The following is a 25,696-nucleotide window of genomic DNA, read 5'->3' on the forward strand; positions in this document are numbered from 1 at the left end:
CACTTTTAAGGTGCCAAAACATCCTTACCAGCAACTAACTTGGAGAAACAGTAATTATCTTTAGGAAGAGAATTCAGGGGCTAGAACAGAAAGGGGTGAGGGGTGACGATCTCTAAAACTTTAAGCACTGCGCTCTCAAGATGCTTTGGGCCCTTTTTTCGTTTCTCCGGGGAGTCCAGGGGCCACAATTAATCCTTTACTCCCCTCGGACCCTTTAAAAAATTTGCTGTCGCCATCGAGGGGTCTCAGTAGGAGACCCCTCTGTATTAGTGTTCAGCCCCACTCTCCCCAAACTGGGAAGCCAGCCCGAGGGAAAACTCCCTGAACACCTGCGGGCTCTTAGTGGGCGGGGGCGCTGGGCGGCCCCCTTCCCGCCGCGGGCACAGACCCCAGGCCGGGGCGGCGGCGCTCTCCCACCGCGCCTCTTGGGACTCGCAGACGGCAGCGAGAGCGGCCGGCGCGCTGGGCATGCTCAGTCGCCGGGCGCCGGGCTCGCGAGTCGGAAGCCTGTGCGCCGCCGCCGCCGAGCCGGCCGGGGCGCACGGAGAGCGCGCGGGACTAGCTGCAGCGGCGGCTGGGCGGCGGAGGAGCCGGGCCGGGACTGGAGCCGAGCCCCGCGCGGAGCCCCCGACCCGCCCGCCGCGGCGCCTGCTTCCCCGCACCCCCGCAGGGCAGCGGCGGGCCGCGGCTGGCGTCGGCGGGGCGCGGAGGAACCGCGGCGGCGGCGGCCCCATCCTCGCCGCCTGCCCCGGCCGGGCCGTGTCCCGGAGCCGTCGGGCATGGAGCCCTGGAAGCAGTGCGCGCAGTGGCTCATCCACTGCAAGGTGCTGCCGGCCAACCACCGGGTGACCTGGGACTCGGCGCAGGTGTTTGACCTGGCGCAGACCCTTCGCGATGGAGTCCTGCTCTGCCAGCTGCTCAACAACCTCCGGGCGCACTCCATCAACCTGAAGGAGATCAACCTGAGGCCGCAGATGTCCCAGGTAAGGAAGCCGGCGCGGGCGCCTCCGCCTCCAGCCGGCATCTCCCATTAATCATCCGGCTAATTTCTTTGTGTAAATGCAAACGTCTAGGTGCGCTCAGCTTGCCCTGCCTCCCAGCCTTCTGCTTTGGGAACCGCTTCGGCTTTTTGTACCTTGGCCTGGAATGGTTTGGGTGGTTTAGGTCTTCAGCTGAATGCTGAAGTCCTGCGTCCGGAGACGGTGATGAGGATTTCGTAAAGGCTTTCTGCGAGGCGGGAAAAAATAAACTGTCTTAGGGTGCCCTTCACCTACTTTTGTGTGTGTATGTGTGTGTGTGTGTGTGTGTGCGCGTGCGTGTGTGTGTGCGTGTAGGACAACAAAAGGAATTTGCTCCAGCTCTTTTATAGTAACAATGGAGAGGGATACAGGGAGATGATGGGGGTGATTTTGCTCTTATTCTGTTCTTTTGCTTTGCGTGTCGTCCCCATGTTTTCTTGAAAGAGGAACCATGACATAAATGATGACTCTAGGAAGTGGAGGGCGTTCCGGTACCGTTATCTGTACGGGAATGACACTGGTCAAAGGGAGGAAAAGGGAGCACCGTGCAGCGGTTGCTCCCGAAAGCCCCCGGAGCTTGTGGCCAGCTGGCCAGAGAGGTGGTGTTTACAGCTTCTTCGAAGCCATGTGAGAAGGAGCGAGTCCAGCCTCTCAGCGGCGACAGGAAACAAGTTTCGCTAAGACCTTCTGCTTTTCCTTCGTTCGGTGCTTGCTCAGGTGGTGTGGTTGGTGCACGCTTGGCTCCTGTGGCTGGAGCTTTGCCTGGCGGTGCCTCTTCGAGGGGTTAAAAACAACTCTGGAAGGCTGCATGCGTCCGAGTCCACTCAAAAGTCACGGCTCAGAGGAATAGTAGTTTTTTTTTTTTTTTGGTCCCGTCAGAAAGTTTCCATGCGTACAGATCTTGAACACGGTTCAGCACATCTCTTTGCTTTTTCCCATTATATAAAAAACCACGTTCAACTTAACAGGGAGGAGGAGCCCCCTTCCATGACATTTTATCACTATTCCTGAATGATAGTCTCAACCACTTAGCAACTAGAACAGTGCCTTTTACAGTATAATTGACTCATAAGATTAAATAATTGTGGATTTAAAGTTAGAGCACACACATTCATCTCTTCTTCTTGATGTCGGTGTTTCATCAGGGGCCCTCTGCACCCCAAATTCTATATTCCTTGCCTATCCTATCTGCCTTCAGTCAGCTGGTTAGCAGTCCCCAAGACAAAACAGGCTTGTAAGTGGTGAGAACCATATGATTTCAGAAGTAGATAAATTATTTCATACTTTCCCATAATCCTGGGTGGTGATTGCTAACTCTATGGACCTCTTCAAAGTTGTCTCAATTCTGGATATCCTGTTAAGGGGTTAACAGACATTTTCATTAAGCTGGAAGTTGTTATTCTGAGCAAAGTTCTACTGGAGCTGCACTTGGCTATCGAGTTTACAGATCACTATTTTCCACCTGGCCAGTAGCCTCAGGAGGCAGTGTGGGTCAGGATGGCTTGGCCCACCAGCAGGGAATACAGTATTGTGTGCACTTCCTGAAACTTCAGTTTCCTGGAACCCTCAGGGGCTGTTCAATAAGTTCTCCATAATCAATCTCTCTGGGCAGCTGAGAATCTCCCTCTTTTGATCTTCTAACCTTTATTTGATTGTTAACAATGGATGAAAATATTTTCAAATGTGATTTTGGTCTTTGTAGAATATATTTGTAATATAAATTTTTGGTGACTGAGGATAATCATTGTAAGTATCACTAATGAAAATGGAGCACAGATGATGCTCTGAGAACTGAAATCCCTACTGGGGGTACCACAGTGAACACATCGGGATCCTTGCCCTGTAAAGGAATTACAGCACTGTGCTATCAGATAAGCTACTGGGTTATAATGAGGTAAACAGCTAAATGGCTTTCCTTAGGCTATTTTGCTTTTGGATTCTTAAGTCTGTCCAGCCCTGAGCTTTCTGGTTCCAAATTCAATGCAGTTTCCTCTGTAATGTCCTGCGAGTGAGGGCTTTTCTCAAAAGTGAACCCTGGGAGGCTACTGCCTGAATATGGTGATGTCTGTTGTGGCTTCCTTCTTGGTTCTTGACCACTTTGCAGAGAGAGAAGGTGGCTGAACAGCTGAGTCTGTATTATACAGATTGTTGTTAAATCCTTAAGTGACACTTATTAACGGTTTCATTAAACAAGGTGATCTATTTAACATGCCTACAGTGCTCACCTATAGGTGTTCACTAGTAGTAAAATTAAAACATTTTCTTGTTTTTTTGCTATTGTCATATAAAGAGTTAGAAGGTTATAATGAAAAATTTAAAACAATTGTGAGGTCCATAAACCCCTTTGGGCAGACCTCTCTATTTCTGGATCTAACTTCTGTCTTTCTAGCTGCTTCTGGTTCTAAGGCTCCTACCCCATCAGCAGTATTCATGGTATGGTAAATAACCTGGTAACCCAGTGAAATCCTGACCTGCATCCCATCAGACTTTATTCTTCTGAATTTAGAGATGTCATTACTATAAAGGCTTTTGCCATTTCTAGTGTCTACGAGTCCTTCTGTCCACCTGATTTAGGTTCTGTTGAAGATGATATTAATTTGAATTTCTTTATAGCACATGATCTTCCAAGCCAGGAAATAACTATAAAGTCTCACCTCAGAGTTTTGTCGCATTTGAGACTGTGATGAACAGATGTTGACAAAGGGAATTTTAGTCTGTTGATGTTTTGCTTATTGGCTGTTTTTAATTATCCTGTAACAGGCTATACAGTGAGTAGCCCCTTTTGATAAGAGTATTTATCTCCAATGAGTGCGATTTCTTCCATTCTCTTGTTAGCCTTCTGCCTTGTTTGCATTAAAAAACCCTGCAAATAACTGCTCAATTATATGTTTGAATCTTGAGGTCTTAAATTAATAATCCTTCAAAATAGAATATAAATGGGATCCCAGTCTCCAGTTGTTCTTCCTGGCTGGGCTACCCGTCTTTTTAGTCTTGCTATATTAGGAGGAGGAGGAGGATCTTTTTCAGTTCAAAAATACATATAAATATATGTATATATTTTTCATTTTTCTTTGTTTTAGAGAGAGAACACAGGGGAGGGAGCAGAGGGAAAGAGAGAATCCCGAGCAGGCTCTGTGCCTGATGTGGGGATTGAATTCACAAACCATGAGATCATGACCTGAGCTGAAACCAAGGGTTGGATGCTTAATTGACTGAGCCCCCCAGGGGCCCCGAGATCTATCAATGAGATTATCTTAATCCTACTGTTTTGTAATTTAAAATTTTTCTTTATTCTATGTCTTGGGATGATAATATATTTGAATTTACTGACCATTTGTGTATGGTATGGGTAGACTTTGAATTGTCTTAAAATGAATTATTCAGGCTTCCAGGGTTCTTTCAACAAATATCTGGTTCTGTGTCCTAGGAACTGTTGTAGATACTGGCTTGGAGCAATAAACAAATACCACAAAATCCCCGCCCTGAAAGGATTTATATTTTAGTGGGGGAGATGGACAATAAAGAATGAAATGGCTATATGGTATGTCATATGGAGAGATTTCAACCAAGTAAGGGACTAGAGCAAAATATCATTTGATTTTTTTTTTTTTTTTTTTTTTTTTTTTTTTTTTTTAGAAGGTAGTCAAGAAAGGCTTCTCTGAGGGGGTAACAGGTGAGCAGGGACCTGAAGAGAATGAAGGAATGTAGGAATATGGATGTTTTGAAAGAAGAATATGCCTGGCAAGGGAATACCAAGTGCAAAGGTCCTGAGGTCAATTAAATGGTGGGTATACTGGAGGAAAAGCAAGGCCATTGTGACTGGAGGAGAGTGTGGGAAAGAGTGGTCACGATGAGGTCAGAGAAAACAGGAGCCAGCTTTTTAAGCCTAATGTGTCATTGTAAGGACTTTGACTTTCACTCTGAAGTGGGAAGTCCCCTGACCTGACTTACCTTTGAACAGGGTCACTCTGGCCACTGTGCTGTAGAACAGCAAGAATGGAAGCTGTCAGGTTCATATAGTCACTTTAGCAAGAGATGACGGCAATTCTGACCAGAGTGATAGCAGGGCAGATGGTGACAAATAAGTAAGTTCTGGATATATTCTGAAGGGAGGGGCAGTAGTTTATTTTATTTTTTTAATGTTTATTTATCTTAGAGTGTGGGTGGGGGAGAGGGGCAGAGAAAGAATCTTAAGCAGGCTCCATACTTAACAGAGAGCCTGGTGCAGGGTTCAGTCTCATGACCATGAGAACATGACCGGAGCCGAAATCAAGAGTTGAACACTTAACTGAGCCATTCAGGTGCCCTAGGAGTTTATTGATGGAACCAGATTATGTGTATGAGAAGGGAGGAGCCAAGAATGACTCCAGAATTTTGGCTTAAGAAATTGGAAAGAGGGAGTTGCTATTACTGAGATGGGGAAAACTAGAGCTAGGATAGCTCTGGGTGGATGTTCGAGGAGGGGGGAGACTTGGAGTTAGTTATGTTTGAAATGCCCTGTAGACATGTAGGTGGAGAGACTGAGCAGGCAGTGGAGAAGTTGGGAATGTAGACGTGAATTTTGGAGTCGGGTATAGGTGGTATTCAAAATCATGAGATTGGATGAAATCACCCAAAAAGTAGTGTTTAGAAAGAAGAGGTCAAAGGAATAAGCTATTGGGCCTACCCGTGTGTCAAGGGTAGAAAGATGAGAACCAAAAAGGAGCTGAGAGAGAATGGCCATGAGGCAGGAGGGAAGTCGGCAGAGTGTGGTTTCAGGAAACCAAGCAAATAAAGTGTTCCTGGGAGACAGAGTGAGCAGACATGTCAATGCTGCTGATAGATGAAGTAAAACAAGGATGGAAGATGGACTGTCAAATGAAATATTTTGGTGATTTGAGAGAAACAGATTTGGTGTGTGATGGGCAAACACCCCATTGGAGAACAGGTAGGAGGAGATGATCAGTACAGAGGGCTATACCCCTCTCCAGGAGTATTGTTGCTACGGTGGTGGCTTTTAGGGAAAAGAGATCTAGAGGGTTATTTTCTTGTCCAGTAGAATTTTAATTCTATACCTATTAAAAGAGCTCTTTTAGATTTAGATAAATTTTATCATATGGAAGTCTTGATTGCTCCTCTTCTGAATACCATATCCCCATTTCCTCTCAGTCATTGTTTTCTTTTTTCTTTCTTTTTTTTTTTTTTTTAATCTCTGAGCATCAAGTGTTGGTGATACAGCATTTCTAAAAGAGTATACTAGTATTGTCCCCAGGATTTCCTTCCAGGTTATTAACCTGCAGTTGGGTTTTAATGCTGTTCCTACTTTTTCAAAAAAGGCAAAGAGAACTCTATTTTTGCTATACATAACTGTACATAGTTTGAAAAACCATGATTATGTTAGTTTTAGCATTAAGGTGTACATTCCAAACACATGCCTATACTCCCCCCAGATGGTGCTGTGTGAAGATGATTGGGTTATACTGAAGGGAGGAAAAATGGCGTTCGTTGTCCAAAAAGAGTGCTGTGCTCTATTACGGTTTTGGTCAATCAGTTCAAAATAATGTCATGGCTTAACAGAAGTCACTAACCTCTTTGCCATTTGTTAGATTATTCTTTTGGATAATCTGTCAGCATAATGCTAAACTTGATACCAATGTTAAGGCATATTAAGGCATCTTAAGGACTGGTTCTGTAGGATACTTGATGGCTTAACCTGGGCTCTCTAGGAACCAGAGCCTGAGATAAAGGATTAAAATGCTGAGACATTATTGGTGGTGAGGTATAATCCCATGCCTACCAGGGTGAGGAAAATGGGAAAGTAGTTTGGTGTTTTTTTTGTTTTTGTTTTTGTTTTTTGTTTTTTTTTTTTGGTGGGGAAAATTATATCATGTTTGTAATGCAGTTTTGATTCAGTGTGGATACCAATTTCCTCATTTTCAAATACAACCCTTTTCAAAATTATTTTTCTAAAACTCTCTATGGCATTTAACATGGCCTTTTCTGCTGCTTCTGAAACTCCCTTGATTACCACCACACTACACATTTCCTCATTCTCTCATGACTTAATATCTCCTGTTTCCTTTGCTGGTTTCTCTTTAAACATTCTGAGGAAATTTGAGTTGCCTCTTTCATTGTCTTTGTTCATACTCTCTTTCCTGTATCCTGTCATGTCACTGTAGTGTTACCTACTTTTCGTACCTCGATGGACTCCAAATTCACATAGCCTGTACCTGCCTGTTTGACACCTCCACCTCTGTTGGTACAATCATTTCATGGATGGAGTGCGGACAATCACATGATGAACTTCATTGTGCAAAGTTCACCCCCAGCAGAGTGAAGGGTGAGCTTGATGGAGCAGAACTGGGCATGAACAGGGCTGCTGCTGAAGTTCAGTCAGGGGAGGGAGGGGCTGGTGAATGCCGTGGCAGAGAAAGGGCAGGACAGGAAGGCTAGAGAAGGACAAAAAGATGGACATGATGGAGAGTTGGAATGGACAAGGCTTTGGGGACTCTTCAATGCAGTGAGAGTCAGGAGTATCTAGGATGAGCCTCTCTTTCTGGGGGGATTTGGAAGGGAGGGTAATATAGAGGAGGTACAGATTTCAGAGGGAGAGGGAGTACATTCAGTTTTAAATGATGAGTTAGAAACTATTAATAGTTACCTTTTGTATTCTCAGTGTCAAGTGTCATATTCTCCTACTACTCTTTTCTTTCTGGCTTATTCTAATACCGAAACTCCAACAAGCTTTTGAGCTCCTGCCACCTCTTCCCTGCCTTCATGTCTTCATTTCCTTCCTCCTGATTTTAAATACTGCAGCCATTATGATACCAGTTTCTCTTGATTTGCAGTACTCATTTGAGTAAAGTGCAACCCTGGTTAAATCCAGCTCTCCACTTACTCCTGCCTGCAACTTGGGTGCTGGATCTGATGGAGGAAAAACCTGTATCACTCAGACTATTCTCACTTTAAATTCATCATCCCTAACCACAGCAGGCACCTAGGCTACCCAGCTTTACCCAGTGCTCTAGACCAGATGTTCTCAAAGGACGGTCTGGGGACTCCTGGCAGGGCCATAGATAACTCTAGGAGTTCCGTAAGGTTAAACGTCTTTTTTATAATTAAGACATGATTTGCCTTTTCTCTAATTTTCTCGCAGGTGTATAGTGGAGTTTTTCAAAGGCTGCATGACGCCACTGATGTCATTGCTGAGGTGGACCATGGATTATGGGCTTGTAGATACTTTAAAGATTTCTCAGTTGAAGATTCTAATATGTTAAATGTTGATAGATGTGACCCCCACGAACAGAAGCTGCTGAGGCTGATCAATAATGGCCAGTGTAATAACATCCTGGGACCAAAAAGTTTGGGAACTGCCCTAGACCATTCACTTTTCGACTCACCCAGATGACCACTTGTACCTTTTTTTTTTTCCTTCTTTTAATTGTAGTTGACACACAGTTAAATTAATTTCATGTGTACAACATAGTAATTGGACAAGTCTGTACACTATGTTGTGCTTGCCACAAGTGTACCCACCATCTGTCACCATACAACATTATTACAATGCCATTGACTATATTCCCTATACTATACCTCTCATCTCATCCCTGTGACTTACCCCTTTCACAAGTGCAAGTCTGTATCTCCCACTCCCTTTCACCCATTTTGCCCATCCTCCCACCTCCTTGGTACCTTTTCTTGTGGAAACCCGTTCACCTTTGTCTCCACTTTTCCCTCTCTTCTGGTGACCTTGCTTCCTGCTCAACTGAGAAAACAGAGGATCGCTTCCTCAGATTCTCAGGTTCTTGCATCTGTGCCTATAGATGGGGCTTTCTCTCATGTTCTATGGGCAGATTATCAGCGTTCCCACAGCCATGGTCAGTCCCTTGATCACTCTGTCCCCATACTTTCCTGCATCTTCAGTTCTCTGCTGAACCTTTCCATTTGAATGCACATGTGCTGTTATTTCCCTCATTTGATTCAGAATGTATTTTCAAGGTGGAGCTGCAAAAGCTTGCTTGGATATTGGGTGTGATGATGGAGAGTGACCGAGGTTTCCTAGGGTTTACCTGAACTACTGGGGCAAGTGGTCAGTCAACCTCCTTATAACTGTCCAATGATTCCTTATGGACAATGGGATAACATCCAGATTCCTTAGTAAGCATGCAAGGACCTGTCGTCTAATCCTGCTCCACCTCTCAAAGTTTTCTTCCACTCTGTACTTGTAAACTTTTTGTGGCTTCTCAAATGAACTGTGCTGTTAAATGTCCTGGGTTACTGCATGTGCCCATTTCTCTGCTTGAAATGCCCTTATTTGTGTGATTGAAGATTCCATTCAAGAGTCCCCCTGGCTGATCACCTGCTGCTTTGTGCCCCACTGTATAGTGTACACAGGTGGAGCATAGCCCTCCTTGTACCATCTTGCAGTATTTTGTGGCCCTTTCCAGGCTGTGACCTGCTTGAGGCTGCCATAGGCTTATTCATTTATGTACATCTCTAGAAATTGACACCAGGACTCATACATGATACACCCAAATAGGCATAAAGTAAATTCATGGATGGATGGGAAATGATGACTTTGTTTACTACCTTTTCAAATATATCTATACATCTTTAATAAGATGTACTTGGCACTGTGTCATTAAAAATCAAAAACGTGTGGGGCACCTGGGTGGCTCAGTCAGTTAAGCGTCTGACTTCAGCTCAAGTCATGATCTCACGGTCTGTGGGTTTGAGCCTCGTGTTGGGCTCTGTGCTGACAGCTCAGAGCCTGGAGCCTCGTTCTGATTCTGTATCTCCTTCTCTCTCTAACCCTCCCCCACCCATGAGCGCTCTCTCTCTCTCTCTCTCTCTCTCTCACTCAAAACTAAATAATAAACATTAAAAAAAAAACCAAAACGGGTGTTCATTGAGTGACATTACTAATAACAGATAACATTGTTTCATGAGTTACCACCTGAGTGACTTAAAGAAAGTGTCTAGACCTGTCTGTTCTTCTGCTTCCTCATTTCTAAAAGAGGCATAATACAGGAACCTGCCCCCTACTGTCGCTGTAAGGGCTGAATGAATGAATTAGCTCTGTGACTGGCACATAACAAATACTCAATAAATTTGAATGATTTTTACTATGATTGTCACTACTACTTCTGCAGAAACATACAAGGCAGCGTGTTTACACCTTCCATGAAATATCTCCTTGTCACACCAATGTGAAACAATCACTTATCTTCATGAGGTAGCTACTCTCCAAGGCTAAGAGTTTAGTAACTTATTCTAACAGGTAGTTGTTGAACAGTCTTGTGGTGAAGACAAGATTAGAATTAGAATGTTTAAAGCAAACTGAATTCCTTTAGTAAGGCTATTGGTACATATGAATGTGAATTGCAGTGAACCGACACCCCCCTCCATTGTTCTTTTGTAGCCTTTGCTTGGAGGAATGTTCTCAGATTGGTTTTGTGGTTATCAATAATAGTATCTCTATACTAGTTATTGAGTAATAGTTTTGGTTTCAGGGTATTGAATATCAACTGGTTAATTTTATACAGTTGTCATCCTAAGCAGTGTAAAATGGGAGATAGACCTCTGATAGGTATAGATGGTGAAAGGAAATAAAATCAGGTAGAAAAACTGAGGAAAGGTAATGAGAGAGCAGGAGGATGAGTGTAGCTGGTCTTTTTTGGCCTTTTAATACTGTGCCTGGTGACACCTGGTCCTGAGCATGTGGTATTTTGCATGCCTATGTTTATTTCCCTGGGCAGCAGGAACACCATTGTTTTAAATGACATGCTTTCAAATGGTTGTCTTTTCTCCCTTTCATTATTATAACCATTCTTGTAAATTCACACCTATTAGCAGTTATTTAGAATACTCTATTACCCCCTGCCCCCCCCCCCCAACTGTTAACACAGATCCTGCATTATATTAAGGCTAGTCGCAAGTTTGCATTCTGCCTTCCCCCAATCTTCAGCATTTAGTGGACAGAACCATGAACAGAAAAGTAGATAATTTTTTTGTATAAAATTATTTTAGAATTGTATTTTGTACTGCTCTCTGAGTGTGCTTTCAAAATATGTGTTGCAAGAATTGTAGTTAGCCTTTGAGTTGCTTGCTTAACAGGAAACCAGCAGGATATGCTACTCACATGGGAGTTCTCTAAAGGGTCAATTAATATGGAATGGTCAATGAAACACTTGATACTCACCTTCCATGATTTTCAAAGTACTTGTCTCAAAATAGATCAGTAACAGCTGGCTTGAATAAACAAGCATCATGACTGTGTGCACTAATGTCAGCAGCCTTTTCCTGGGAGCATGGGGGCAATATGGTTTAATGAAAAGGCTTTAGGCCAGGAGTCAGGAGACCTGAATGAGAGGCCCAGCTCTGTCTCTAACATGTGGCCTTACCAAATACCTGCTTTTCTTTTTCTCTGCCTTCCATACTTACAGCAAGAACAGTAAATACTGACATATCAGTAATATGCTGAAGAGCAGCTAAAAATTTTTTTATACATGTTTAGAGCTCATTAAGGAGGCATTATAATTTCATGAAGAGAGCTTTGGGACAAGACAGATATGTTTGAATCCCAGCTCTGGCACTTGATAAATTTGGGAAAATTATTTTAGTTGTTGAGTCTCCAATTTCTCATATTAAAGGCAAGAAATAGTAAAACCTACTTGCAGGGTTGTGGTGAGAAATAATATTTGTAAAATGCTTGGGGCATAGTAGGTATTCAGCAAGATTTTATTTCCTTCTTCCTCTCCCACATCCTTGATCCTCCTAAGTCTAAGAGCCAGGAAGAACAAGATCTTATCACCGCTCTACAGAGAAGGAAATTGAAATGTGTACTGGATAAAGGACTTTTCTCAAGGTCACACAGACAGGAAGTGGTGAAGACAGGACTTGAGTCCAATTGTCCTAATTCCAAATGCAGTGAAGTTTCCCATTCCTGCTACCAAGCTGAGTGGTTAGATGGTGAATTGCATGAGGAAATGACTAGGAAAATGCTTGGAAAAAGCAAGGCTTGCCCTGCAAGTACAAAATTACATTGTATTATTTTGCACTGAAATTTACTACATTTAGAACAGAAACATCTAGAATAGTGAAACCGGTTTTCATTTATTTTAGAGTCAGATTACTTCACAATTATTTGCTTTTTGGTAATTTCATAGCTCTTAGTTTGGTTTTGTTTTTATGGGAATTTGTGCATATGAGTTCATTAAGTCATCAATTTGTCTACTAAATATTAGGTTTTGTAGTAGAAACAGAGAACTTAAAGGTAAATAAAACTCAGTCCCTGATCCTATGTGGCTTTTAGTCTGTACAGCATGGATTTTACTTCAGACATGCCCTTATAAAACAGGGGGTGGGATGGGAGACCGGAGTTACAGTGAATGAGCACAGCAAATGCTTGGTAGGGGGTAATGCTCTCTTGGATGCATTGTTAATTTTGCTGATGTGCAGGGAATGACATGTTCATGTGTTTGCATGGCTCAAGATATTTCTGTCCTTTCCACAGACATTTGTCCAGTACCTCCTATGTGCAGGACACTGGAGTCCTAAAGCTAAATCCTAGGAACTTTGTGCTTTTGTAGGGCTGGAAGAAAGTAGATTTGACCTTGGAGTCAGGTCTTGCAAGAATGCAGAGAGGATAAAGTAAGTCATCGGATGCTGCAAGGCAGGTGCAGAAGTGCATGCAGCTGGGTGAGCGAGATGAGACCAGGAAGAGGACAGAGACCTGAGTGGTTACAGGAGAGGAAGAAGGCTTGAGAAACGGAGTGGGGAGAGTGTGTGTGAGACGAAGAATGTGCAAAGACATTCAGACCTCAGTGATGTCCCCAAGAGGACAGTTACTCTGAGCAGTGATGGAATATCCTCCATAGCATTCATACTGGAATATGGTTGCACCATTTGCACCTGGCAGGAAGATATTAAGTCATAGGACTTTGGTGTGTGGCCTGGAATATCAGATGATGGACTATTCTCTTGAATATCAAAACATTGAGGGAGTAGACTATAGTCAGATTGCATAATAGGCATCTAAAGCCATGTCCAAAGCCTGTTCTTGCTCTGTCTGGAAGCTCCTGACTTGCTTACCTCTCACTCCCTCATACCTAGTGTACCATTCAGTATCCTCCCAGTGCTCTTTAGTTGACTGATACCTCTTCCTTCCTTGATCCATTTGTTCTTAGCTGCGTGTTCCTGAGTCCTGCTCCAATACGTTCTACTTTCATCCCCAGTTCCCTTCACCTTCTGTGATGTCACATGCGCTGGTGACCCCCACCCTGCAGTGCCCTCCTCCACTGGCTTTCCTGCTCTTGCCTCTAAGCTGAAGAGAGCTGTTGGAGAAGCTTGCTCACCAGTGGGTTTTTACTGCCCAGCCTCACTGCACCAGCTGCTGTGTACGTCACCTCTTTGCAGTGCCTTCTGTGATCCTCTAGGCTTCTTATTCCCCCCAGTGAGGCTCCAGCTCTCTAAATCCCAGACATTGAGTCCCCAACTCTCCCTCAGTCCCTGCAAGTTCACTTGATTTTTATCATTACCAGTCTTCCTGAGTCTTATCCTCAGTCTGTCCCATTTACTCCCCATGATGGTGACCACTGTTACTAGAAGTAGCAACTGTCCCAAACTTTACAAATTATTGCTGCTTTCTTGGGAGTTAGTTTTGGGTCTTGAAGAGTGTGTGTTTAATAAGTTAGAAGCCCAGAGAGGACTGGGTGTTATGAAAACTTTGATTCTGAGAAATTGGGCACTGCATGCTAGACCTACTCTTCTTGGTTTGTGGTCTCCAGACCCCAGTGGTGTGCTCGAGTGAACATCCACCAGTGAACCAGAAACCTGTCACCTTTTTCACTTCCCAGTGGCAACAAGGCTGCCTGTCCCCTCTTGCAGCCAGCTTACAGCACCTGCTATTTGCAAGCCTTTTTTTACAAGGGGGTTGGGGGGGGGGTGGGGGTTAATTAATATAACTTAATCATGTGTGCGGTGCCTGACAGAGAAAGGATAATTCTGCTACTTACTGATACTACAAAATGTAGATTTGGCAGAAAAGTATTAAATTCCCTGGCATTTGACCTTCATATGTGAAAAGGTATTTGTTGGCCAAAGGAAGTTAGTAAGCTTAGGCCATGGTCAGCAACACAAGAAATGCTTGAGTTGAGATTATTTATAATGACAGAGTACTTGAAAATAAAACCTTGTGTTTTCCTGTAAACTGTACTTGGGGATTCAGTAGAATATAGCAGTTCCTCAGTAAGGAAGAAGCAGGAGTTGTAATCTCCGGAGTTCAGGATGAGCACTAACGTGGAAAATTTGGGTGCTTCCAGAGACCCCATTTAAGGGGAGAGTGTCATAATTGTGGTTAACATCCATTTCATACCTGTAAATTCTAAAATGTGAAGATGGACTCTTGGGAGTATTTTTGTGGTAGCTCTGATGGTTAAATCCTTATTAAATTTCCATCTTTCTGAATATATAGTTCCATTTAATGACCATAGTGAAGAGTAACGAGAAATTTGGTAAAGGATCTGTTTTTTTTTTTTTTTCCTTCCATGTTTAAAAAAAATGGTTCACCAGTTTCCATGATGCACATGAATTAACTTCTCACCTATCGAGCTAGCCCTAAGCTATTTGACAAGCTTGCCCATGTGGCATCACCTAAAGCCTTGCTGGGTTTTAAATAAATAAGTGGAAAAAATGTGTTTAATAGTAATAATACCCTCACCTCTCTAGAGAAGAGATCAAATAGATTTCTTATATTCCATGTAAATGCAATACGTTAAACTTCATTTACGCTACCCATTAGAGGGTTCCTAGATTCTGACTTGAAGACTAAGGACTTTTCATTTACACACTATTCTTTTCTTTCTTTTTTTTTTTTTTAATTTAAAAAAAAATTTTTTTTTAATATTTGTCTTCGAGACAGAGCATGAACAGGGGAGGGTCAGAGAGAGGGAGACACAGAATCCGAAACCGGCTCCAGGCTCTGAGCTGTCAGCACAGAGCCCGACGCGGGGCCTGAACTCACAGCCCTCACGGACCGCGAGATCATGACCTGAGCTGAAGTCGGCCGCTCAACCGACTGAGCCACCCAGGCGCCCCAACTATTCTAATAAACCTGTGAGGTAGCGTTGTGTAGTGAAAAGCACCTGGGCCTTGAATGCAGCAGCCTGGCTTTGGGTCCTAGCTGTTCCACTTATAATCTTGGTCAACCTAACCACTCTGATCTTCTCTACATTTTTTCCTTTTTGCAGTGTTTTAGGGATAAAATTAATTATAGTAATGCACATTTGGTGTTTGGCACTTAGGTACTCAATAAATATGCCATTCCTTTTCATTAAGCCTGTTTTTTATTTTTATTTTAAGCCTGTTTTTTTTTTTTTTAATAAATCCAAGAAGATTACATGTTGCAAGTTAAAATGAGGAGGAACAGCTGAAAGTTAAATGGACAGTAGTAAAAAACCATAAACCATGGACTCAACTCAAAAACTATATTAATCTTGGACTATGGAGAATCCTGCCAAAGTAGCCCACATACTGCACTAGGCTGTGGGGAAGGATGGTCCTGTTTGAATGGACCATTATAGCAACTGATTGTATTGTTCAAAGAGTTCTACAATTATGGAGCTGGAAAAGTCCTTAGAGGTAATTTTAGCTCTGCGCCTTGGTTTTAAAAATTGGCTGTCTCAGGCCTCTGATTTGTGCAATGATTTGCCCAAGGTTACCTGGTTTCCTGAATAACAGGGCATTACTTTTCTTAGAATACTTAAGACCCAGGCCCTCAAGGGAAGTTTGTTTGTGTATTTATTTTTAAAGTGTTGATTTATTTTGACAGAGAGGGAGCTAGCACCAGCAGGGGAGGGGCAGAGAGAGAGAGAGAGAGAGAGAGAGAGAGAGAGGAGAGAGAATCCCAAGCAGTCTCTGTACTGTTAGCATGGAGCCTGACATGGGGCTCAAACTCACAAACCACAAGATCGTGACCCGAGCAGAAGTCAAGAGACCCTTAACCGACAGCCACCCAGCTGCACCCTCGAGAGAAGTTTAAATTATGTTAATCATTAAAAAAAAAATTGGGGAAAATTGGAAAATGCTTGAATTTAGAATTTATGTGAAGTACTTATTATAAAGGTCTTAATGTCTTGTATTCAGCTGTCTCTGCTTTGCCCTCTACCTTCCTCTATCCATCCATCCCATGAATACAGTAGTATAGGGGAATCCGTGGGGATGGGGATACAAGGTCTCAGATTTTGGAGCTCAGAATGTCCTAGAAGAATTGACAAAGCATTGAAAAATGATTACAGTTGACTCTTGAACAACACGGGAGTTAGGGCATTGACACCCCCCCCCCCCCACCATCACCCCTGTGCAGTTGAAAATCTGTGTATAACTTTTGACTTCCCAAAAACTTAACCACTAATAGCCTGTTGATCATAAGCCCTCCTGTTGATTAACACATATGTATCATACTATATTCGTACAGTAAAGTAAGCTAGAGAAAAAAATGTTAAGAAAATCATAAGGAAAATACAGTGCTATACATACATGTATTCACAAAATCTGCATGTAAGTGGACCCATGTACTTCAAACCCCTGTTATTCAATGGTCAATTATAAATAATAAAAATTGTGAAATGAGATCTGTTGCTTAAAGGAGTAAACCTCCATCATCCAGAAACTGAACCACACACACTCAGTTCCTAAGAATTGAGGTTTTGATCTTTTAAGCCAGATAATGGTGTTTCAAATTCCCAGGAATACAAATATTTTTGGCAACACCAAAACAAGTTATTTCTCCTAAATCATGAGTTCCGTGAAATTGCAGTCCATTTGCTCTTCAGCTTTGTTCTTAGCTTAGTACCTGGCACAGAGTGAGAGCTCCTATGAATGACTATTGAATAACTAATGAATCCCTGCCACCAACTTTAATATTGGTTGAGCAAGAATGCCAGATTGTCCCTCATCTTAATCACAGGATGCAAAAAAATATAATTCACACCCCGCCAATTGTCTTGCAGTGGCAGGCAGCATGGTGTATTGAAAAAACATGGACTTTAGCATCAGACAGGACTGAGTTCAAATCACACCCCACTAGTTGAGCAACTGCAGGCAAATCCCTTAATCTCTCAGCATCTTCGTTTTCTTGCTTGTGAAATAGGGATGATCCCTCCTGCATAGTGTTTTGGAGGGCAAATGCACTCCGAGGCAAAATGGCATCGCCCTGGGGGCATGGTAGGCACTTAGTGATAATGTGGGATTCTTTCCTTCTCCCACCGAATCGAGTCTTTGTGTGGTACAGGGCTTTTCCCACAGTCCTTTTGAAATAACATCTTGCTGGTCTCTGGCAAATTTTTCTCTTCTGTTGTATTCTATCTTCAGATATTTTATTTAGGCTAATAGAAACTAAAGCCCTTAGAATATTAGGACTTTAAAAATAATTTAACCTACACAATTTCATCTCCCTGTTGGTGATTTCATATTTGACTGCTGTGCTGTTAAAAAGAGAAAACACTCTACCAGGAATTGGGAGACTTGGATTCAAATCCTGGCTCTGTCACTAATTAGCTTTGTGACCTCTGAGCCTCTTTGGGCTCAGTTTCTCTGAACCTTGATATTTCTCCGTGATAAGCAGGGATTGGCGTTGTGTACTGAAAGGAACTTTACAGTTAAAGTTACTGGCTTTACAGTTAAAATATTGTGTGTGCTACTAATAAACTGTATGATCTAGGGTAGGCCCTTTCATTTCTCCCTTCCCTTAGTGGCCTCCAGAGAATAACATGATCTATACTGTAGGTTGTTTTGAGGATTAGATGAGATAATCTTCAACAAGTTCCTGCCTCTCAGCTTTGCACATTATAAACTCTTAATCAGAAAGTGGCAAGGATAGTGCTTCCACTAAATACAATTATAGGTAGTATTATGTTTGTTTCTGTAGATAGTTGAGCGATCCATTAAGAGAATATAATAATTATAGCTGGAGAATTGTAGAAAAGACTGAGTAATTTTCTCAGGATCACATAGGAAGTGCTAATGAAATAGTATGCAGTTGTGAAAACAATGAATAGTCCACTTGATATACTCCCTGTTTCTGTAGTCAGTCACTTGGATTACTTCCAGTTCTTGTCTTCTATTTTTATTAAAAAAAAATTTTTTAAAGTTTATTTAGAGAGAGCGAGAGGGTGGGGTAGGGGCAGAGAGAGGGGAGAGAAAGAATCCCAAGTAGGCACAGAGCCTGATGTAGGGCTCGAACCCACGAACTGTGAGATCATGACTTGACCCAAAACCAAGAGTCAGATGCCTGACTGAGTCACCCAGGCACCCCAGTTCTTACCTTTTATAGGTAGCATGATTACAGTGGTCTTTGTATAGATTGTTTCCTAATTTTGGGTTATTGCTTTCAGCTAAAATGAATCTTCTATGTCAAAAGTTATAAACATTTTTTCAGCTCTTGTTAATATGCTGCCAGATGGTTAGCAGAAAAATATTTCTAACTGACATAAAGGAAGATTCCTGAAGTCTTGGTTAAAAACAAGGACTTTGGTATCCTTTAGGTTTGATTCTTATTTATTTGCTTGGATGGCTCTGAGCAAACTAATCTCACTAAATCTGTTTTCTCATCTGTAAGATGGGATGCAGGTAGCCACCTCACAATATCTCCATTTATTCAGCTTATCATCCTTAGAAATATTTGTTTCAGGAATTGATGTTCCTGCTAGACCTAAGCCTCATGATGGCAGAGCCCACTTAGATTTATTCACTGCTGAATTCCTGGGGATGAACACAATACCCAGCATGTAATGCTCAGTAAATCTTGAGGAATGTATAAATAATGTAATTTATTAGCAATAAATGTATAGTAACTTATTAGAATAAACACAGGAGAGAAGAATTTTAGGTATAATTAAAAGCCTTTGTGATTTCAAATTGCTCTGTGAAATTAAATATTGAAATGTTTTCCAAGGAGCTTTTTAAAAACCTAAATATGCCCTGTAATTTAGATCTTGCCTACTTTTTTCTTACATAATCTTTCACGTTAATGAGGGCAAGTCTGAAGAGAAGTGGGCAAACGGTTGTAGCAAGCGTAGTTTAGCATCAAGTAGTCCTTCCTCTTGGCCAACACTCTTCACCCAAAACCTATAATAACATCACCTGAATCAGCCAGGAGGCTGGGTGGAGAATCGTCTTAACCCAAATTGCAGCAGGCCTTAATGACGAAGATGAGCATTCCTTAAAGATTACATTATGCCCAATACATTTCCTCCACTTGAGAACACCAACCATTTTGTTTTGCCTTTCCCAGACGTGCAGGCTATTATGTATTACATCATTAACCTCTGTGAGTTCAAAACTGCACTTTGTTCATTCAGAAAGCGAGTTTGTTCTCTCATCTATTCAAACAGTTGGTTGAACTCCCGTATCCAAAGCTCTGATTAGGCACGGAAGATTTAATGAACTGACCTTACAAGAAAGGTACCTTTTTGGAGGATAAACTCTTATCTTCATACTTCATGTTCCCTATGGAAAAAACTTTCTAGTTAAAACATTAGAGTAATACCTATGCATGTGACTCAACTTCTGGGTGTTTTCTTTGAGACCTGTTTACTTGCAGAGAGGGTGGTTGTTGTCTGGTGTATTCTCATTCATCAGGTAGGCTAAGCAGAGCAGATCTGTCTTCAAGGGGAGGCCTCCAATGTGTGTGTGTTTTTTTAAATTCTTTGTATATGTGGGGGATGGGGCTGGTCAAGGGGACCAAGAGGAGAGCTGGCATCCCTAAAAGTTGACATTTTCATTTGATTTCTGTTATCTATTGCTCATCAGGTTTCTCAGTAGGAAGAGGAACATTGATCTTTGGGGCCTGGAAAGCTTAAGGTGGTCTAGTCCGCAGGCAAGAGGCTTAACGTGGCACAGCGGTTTGTGATGAGCATTTAGGCCTTAGCAAGTGCAGGGTGCCCTGATCCTAGCTGGGCTTTGTGGGTGGGCTGAGACCCTTCGACTTGAGGATTGATGGGTCCTGCTTGGATGGGTGTTGTGGGTGAGGTTGAGGAAGGTATTGCTCCTTTTAGTCATTTAGGGTGGACTAACATTTGCTGTTTTTAATGTATTTTAGCAAAAGCTGCTGGCCAGGACTTCAAATTTCAAAAGGGACAGTGTTCCAAGAATGCTGTTCTATGAGTTTGCTCCTTTAAATTCTGTGAATGAGGCCAAGGTAGGAAGTGATAAATTGGCTTTACCACATTCAGTTAACTTCATTCCAGGCCAAAGGAAGGCCCTGGAGGGACAAATCTTACATAATGGTGTAGTTTATCTAAGATCTTAATAGACTACCAATCATACAACCAACCTCAATTGACCCACTGCAAACAGACCAAGAAAGCACGCTCTCTGTAGACGGGTGGGTCTCAAAGACCAGCAGCTGGAAGGAACAGAGCTACATACTGCCTACAAGGACAGAAGCAGTACTTTAATACTTAAGCAGAAGTTCCTCCACATGGAAACACACTTTATGCTTACTCTGGCTTTGTTGATTAAGTCCTGGCCATTGGATCATAGAACTGAGGCTTCACCTATATGGAAGAGTTGTAGATTTTATTACTTAAAACTAAAAAGGAACGGGAGCCTCCTTACCTAAGAAGTATGGGCTGTGTTCTCGGGTTTGGATAGATGAGTGAAATAATTGTAAGCCAAAACATTAAGAAGATGATTACTAAGCCCTGTGCCTGCAATGCTCAGATTCTAGAGACTTTTTTTTTTTTTTTTTTTTTTTTTTTAAGGAAATCAAGGAACTAGAGTGGTTTGGAGAAATAATAGTCTTAACAGAAAAGGAACAGTGGTAGACTGAAAAGTCTAATTAAGCCAGGAAAAAGGTTGATAGGTGGGATATGCAGGGAAAAGGAGATCTTTAAAAGAAAAGGAGATTCACTGTCTTCGTACTACTTAGTGACAGGCTTCTAGAAATACAGCAAAGATCTGAAAGTTTTTCACAAACAATCCAGGAAATTGCAAAGTGCCGCTTCAAACGTTCAGCTAGAGTTTGAAGTAGGAACAGCTAGAAACTTGCATAGCTCCAGGATGTGGACAGTTGTGTATCATGTGCACTGCATAGAGATTTTTGCCAGTAGAGGTTGAAATACAGTGTGGTTTCTTTTCACTGTGGAGTTTGGCCAGTGATGACATGTGCCTTGAGAAGGCACCTTCTATGTATAAAGTGTTTTTCTGTCCCACAGGGGTTGTGGTGGTGGCGGCCCTGGTTATGGAAAATTTGCATTTAAGAAGGAAAGCCCTAAGGTATCAGCATAAAATACTGAAGACTTGACTGAGTTCCAAGGTGACAGGTTGCTATCATTGGGCAAACAGGTATTGCCTGCACCCTGAAAGATCATCTTAACAGAAAATTGGATTGGCAGAGAAAAATTAAACATGGGTTAAGCCTTACTTCTGGCAAAAGAAAGGTACTGAGGACCTGGTCATAAAAGCGCACAGGAATTTTATGTCTGGAGATGTCCATGCAAAGTTGTAGGTCCTCACAGGCCTCCAGGGACATGGGCTTCAGAAACAGTAGGAACAGATATAGAATCTTCTCGTTCAGATGGAACAAATGTGAGGACGAATGGATAGTCTTCCTTAGACATTCCTCACAGCCCACTGCAATTACACAGAAAAGGCAGTTGCAACAGCATCTGTGGCCCAAGACTAAAAATTCCTGCTTATAATAGATTGTGGAGATGACTGTACTAGGCAGAGTGCATGTTCAGTTCAGCACCTGAGTGCCAGAAACATGGGTTCAGAGAGGAAGTAGAAGATAAGAAGTTTTGAACATGCAGGTGGGGAAAGAAAGATGACCTAGTTATGGCCTGAGGGGACAGGGACTGGCCTCAATGCAAACTACTACATTTTGAAGCAGACAGTGATACCTCAGGGCCGTTCTGAGAGTGAAGACACATCTTTCTGCCTCCCAAATTGGACCATTCTGGGTTTCTCACATGAGTAGAATCCTACAACGTTTGCACTTTTGTGACTGGCTTATTTCACCTAGCATAAGATCGTCAAAGTCCATGTTATAGCATTTCCTTCTTTTTAAAGGCTAAGTAATAATCCATTGTATCTATACCACATTTTGTTTATCCATTGATCTATCCGTGGGTACTTGTGCCATTGGCATAGCGTTATGGGCATCCTGGCAAAAGACTGCTCTTTTTTGTTGACCTCTCAGGTACCCTGGAGTTTCTGTCACTGTCTTTTTATTTATTTATTTATTTATTTATTTATTTATTTATTTATTTCGAGAGAGAGAGGTTGGGGGAAGGGGGACAGAGAGAGTGGGAGACAGAGGATCTGAAGCCTGCTCTGTGCTAACAGTGGGCTTGAACTCTATTTTTGGGCTTTATTGTCTTAATGAGAAACTCATACTGGAAGAAGGTTTATATTTGGGACCTCTGTATTTGTTGCATTTTATTTTTTAGTTACCTAAGTATTGTAACTTAAGTTCATTGCAGAACCCCTGGAGACCCAGGTTGAACAATAAGGCCAGGGAATAGAGAGTAGATTTCAACTTGGGATTCAGCATGGCCTTAACAGTATTTTGTGTGATACATATCTTTGATGTGTTTTAGAATCTTCCCCTTCTGCTCCTGTGATCCTGAGAGAGTACCCAAAAGACAGTGGTTGGAATTGGGAAGTGGGGACAGGGCTACTGTAGGGGACTGCTCTTTTTCTCCTTTGAGGTACTGCCACACCTCTGGTAGCCCAGGGTCTTATGAGTAAGAAAAAAAATGCCAGGGGATGTTAAGGAGACTATTAATGTGTTCATAAAGAGGGACTTCCATTTGAGTAATGTCTCTGGCTTTTCTTCATTCATTCTTCTCCAGTAGATGAATGATGTACCTGATTCGTAATTTCTTTAATTTTTTTTAATGTTTATTTATTTTTGAGATAGAGACAGAGCATGAACGGGGGAGGGTCAGAGAGAGAGAGAGAGAGAGAGAGAGAGAGAGAGACCCTGAAGCAGGCTCCAGGCTCTGAGCTGACAGCACAGAGCCTGATGTGGGGCTTGAACTCACAGACCGTGAGATCATGACCTGAGCCAAAGTCAGAAGCTCAACCGACTGAGCCACCCAGGCGCCCCCTTATTTGTAATTTCTTAAATTTTTTTAAATGTTTGTTTATTTTTGAGATAGAGACAGAGCATGAATGGGGGAGGGTCAGAGAGAGAGGGAGACACAGACTCTGAAGCAGGCTCCAGGCTCTGAGCTGTCAGCACAGAGCCTGATGTGGGGCTCGAACTCAGACAGTGAGATCATGACCTGAGCCAAAGTTGGAACCGATGGAGCCACCCAGGCGCCCCCTGATTTGCAATTTCTTTGGGAGTAGGACTTTGGGCTCGTGTGGCAGCCCACTATGGGCCTCTAGTTCAGAGCTACCTGCCTGCAGAGGAGGTACATTCTACTCTGTTCTGTGCCATGAGGGTAAGTTATGGAGCAGGCTCTGCTCCACTGGGCATGTCCTTCAGTTGTAGGAGTGGAGTTTGTCCTCATTGGACTGTGCACCTAAGCCCTTCTTCGTAACAGTTTGTAAGAATAAAAAACTGACATTTTTTTATGTCTATTTGGCTCAGACACCTACTTCTCCTTTGGTTTTAAAGTCAGATAGAGAGGTGACTGGGTGGCTCAGTCAGTTAAGCGTCTGACTTTGTCTCAGGTCATGATCTTGTAGTTCATGAGTTTGAGTTCCACTTAGGGCTCTGTGCAGACAGCTGGGAGCCTGCTTTGGATTCTCTGTCCTCCACACCCCCCCCCCCCCCATCTTTCTGCTCCTCCCCTGTTTGCTTGCTCTATCTCTCAAAAATAAACACTTAAAAAAAAATAAAGTCAGATGGAAAAAAAGGAATATTATTCATTGGATCCAGTAAGTTCTCAGTATTTCAGCACTTGAGGCTGAAAGGCTAAGGGCCATTCTTGGGGTGTTCCTGTGGAAAGGACATTAAAGCCAAGTTTTGAAATTATAAAAATGGTGGTGATTGGTGTCTGAGGAGGAAAAGCCTTTTTGAAGAATGAATGTGCTGATATATAGTTGAAATGTATATTTGATGTAATATAATGGAAAATTGGTCTATGAAAACAAAGGGATTCAAAGTTATTCATACTTCCCTCCTTCCCTGCTGGTGTTTGTTTTTTCGTTTTTGTTTTTGTTTTTTTTTTTTTTTTTTTGAGAGGGAGCTGATTAACATGGTAATTAGTTTATTTTGACTACTCAGTGTTAAAATATGCAAGTTCACTTGCAGTTTTGCTGAGAGCCTTCTAAAGCACCTCACTTTACACAAGGAGCAAAATGTCTATCTTCCTTTTTCATTTTTCTATGTATTTATTGTCCAGTACGTTCCATACGCTTGAGGTAATCAAAGTTACCTACATACCTGGACATGTGAAGATATTTGAGCACATTATGGGTTTAGTGCTAGAAGCTAATAGCACACCAATGTTCTGGGTTTATCTAAACAGGAAACATGGAAGAAAGGAGCAGCCATTCCTGGACTGGGCACCTCCCCAAGTCTCGAACTCACCACTTGAAGTGTAGGAATTGCTCTTTGCTCCATGTCTGCTTCCTCTTCTTTCTCCTGTTCTTTCCCTTTCCTAATCACACCCCTGCTTCTGCAGGGAACAGTTATTTCAGTCTTCTGGGAATTCACCCTCTGTCTCCAACTATCCCTAGAGTAGTCCTAGGCTCCCCTGTCAGAGAATCTAGATCCCTGAGTGCCTCTTGCCTCTGGCCCTTTATGTTCTCATCTAGCAGCTCTTTCCCTCCTCAGCCTTCCTTGGACCAAGGGTTCCTTTGGCCCTGTGCCTGGAGAGTAGAGGGAGAGGCCTTTCTTTAGGTTAGTTAGCTGGTGTTGTGGGTCGAGGATCTTTTTTCTAGTGAATTACCGTTTTCCCATTTTCATTCTCTTCCTCTCCCTGCTCAAACCTGTTGATATTTGAGGGGTCCAGGATGGTTATAGACCAAGAATGCCCCTTATCTGGCTTCCCATGAGAATCAGGGCTTAGGTTCACATCAGAGATGCCAAGGAGACTATAGTCATGCATTGGTGTGAAAAGAGTGCATTTTATGATGTTGAAAAAGTGAAGCCAAAATTATTTCACTTTTCAAACAAAAAAAAATTAAAGAAAAAATACAAAAAACAAAAAGCTTGATCACCTTGGCTTTGTTGATGTGGGGAAAACGTATTCTAAATTCCAAAGACTAGAAATCTTAATGGATTACAACTTAAATTTTTTTGTGTGAAATTGAGGCCTACCTATACCTATTCAGGTAAAATTATAATACCCATATCATATTAATGATTGTAACTATAAGTCTCCTCCTCAGTCTTGAACTGTTTTATGAAGTTGGTGGATCTGCCTCTGAAAACTGTAGGATGACCTTTAAGGTCTTTCTTGGCTTAATGTTTGCAAGTAGGAAAATGATATATTTTCTTTAGCATTGTGTTAGCATATGGTTGGGGGATAGATAGCCAAGGAATAGTTGTAGGTATTCCCTACTCCTTTTTGCATTTAACGTACATTTGTTGAATGCTTTTTACTTCCACTGTTGGTATCCTCTACCATTTAAGAATTACGTGGTCCTTGTTCTCAAAGCCATAGAGTGCAGCAGGAAGGAAATGACATTGGTATTTGGCAGGCAGAGATGGAAGTTTGGTTTGAAGAAAAACTCTG

The 25,696-nt window shown here is 42.3% G+C and overlaps 1 protein-coding gene across 1 annotated transcript in view; it reads left to right on the plus strand.

Annotated features, from left to right (window-relative positions):
• The first annotated feature begins 588 nt into the window (after positions 1 to 588).
• The window catches only part of VAV3 (vav guanine nucleotide exchange factor 3), a 358,407-nt gene continuing 333,299 nt past the window's right edge, over positions 589 to 25,696 (plus strand). Inside the window, exon 1 of the mRNA XM_053891674.1 lies at positions 589 to 983. Within this exon, the coding sequence (XP_053747649.1) occupies positions 780 to 983 (204 nt within the window). The 5' untranslated portion in view covers positions 589 to 779. The remainder of the gene's footprint in view (positions 984 to 25,696) is intronic.

This window comes from Panthera pardus, unplaced genomic scaffold (genome assembly GCF_024362965.1).
Source record: "Panthera pardus isolate Hobbes unplaced genomic scaffold, ASM2436296v1 HiC_scaffold_11, whole genome shotgun sequence".
Lineage (NCBI taxonomy): Eukaryota > Metazoa > Chordata > Mammalia > Carnivora > Felidae > Panthera > Panthera pardus.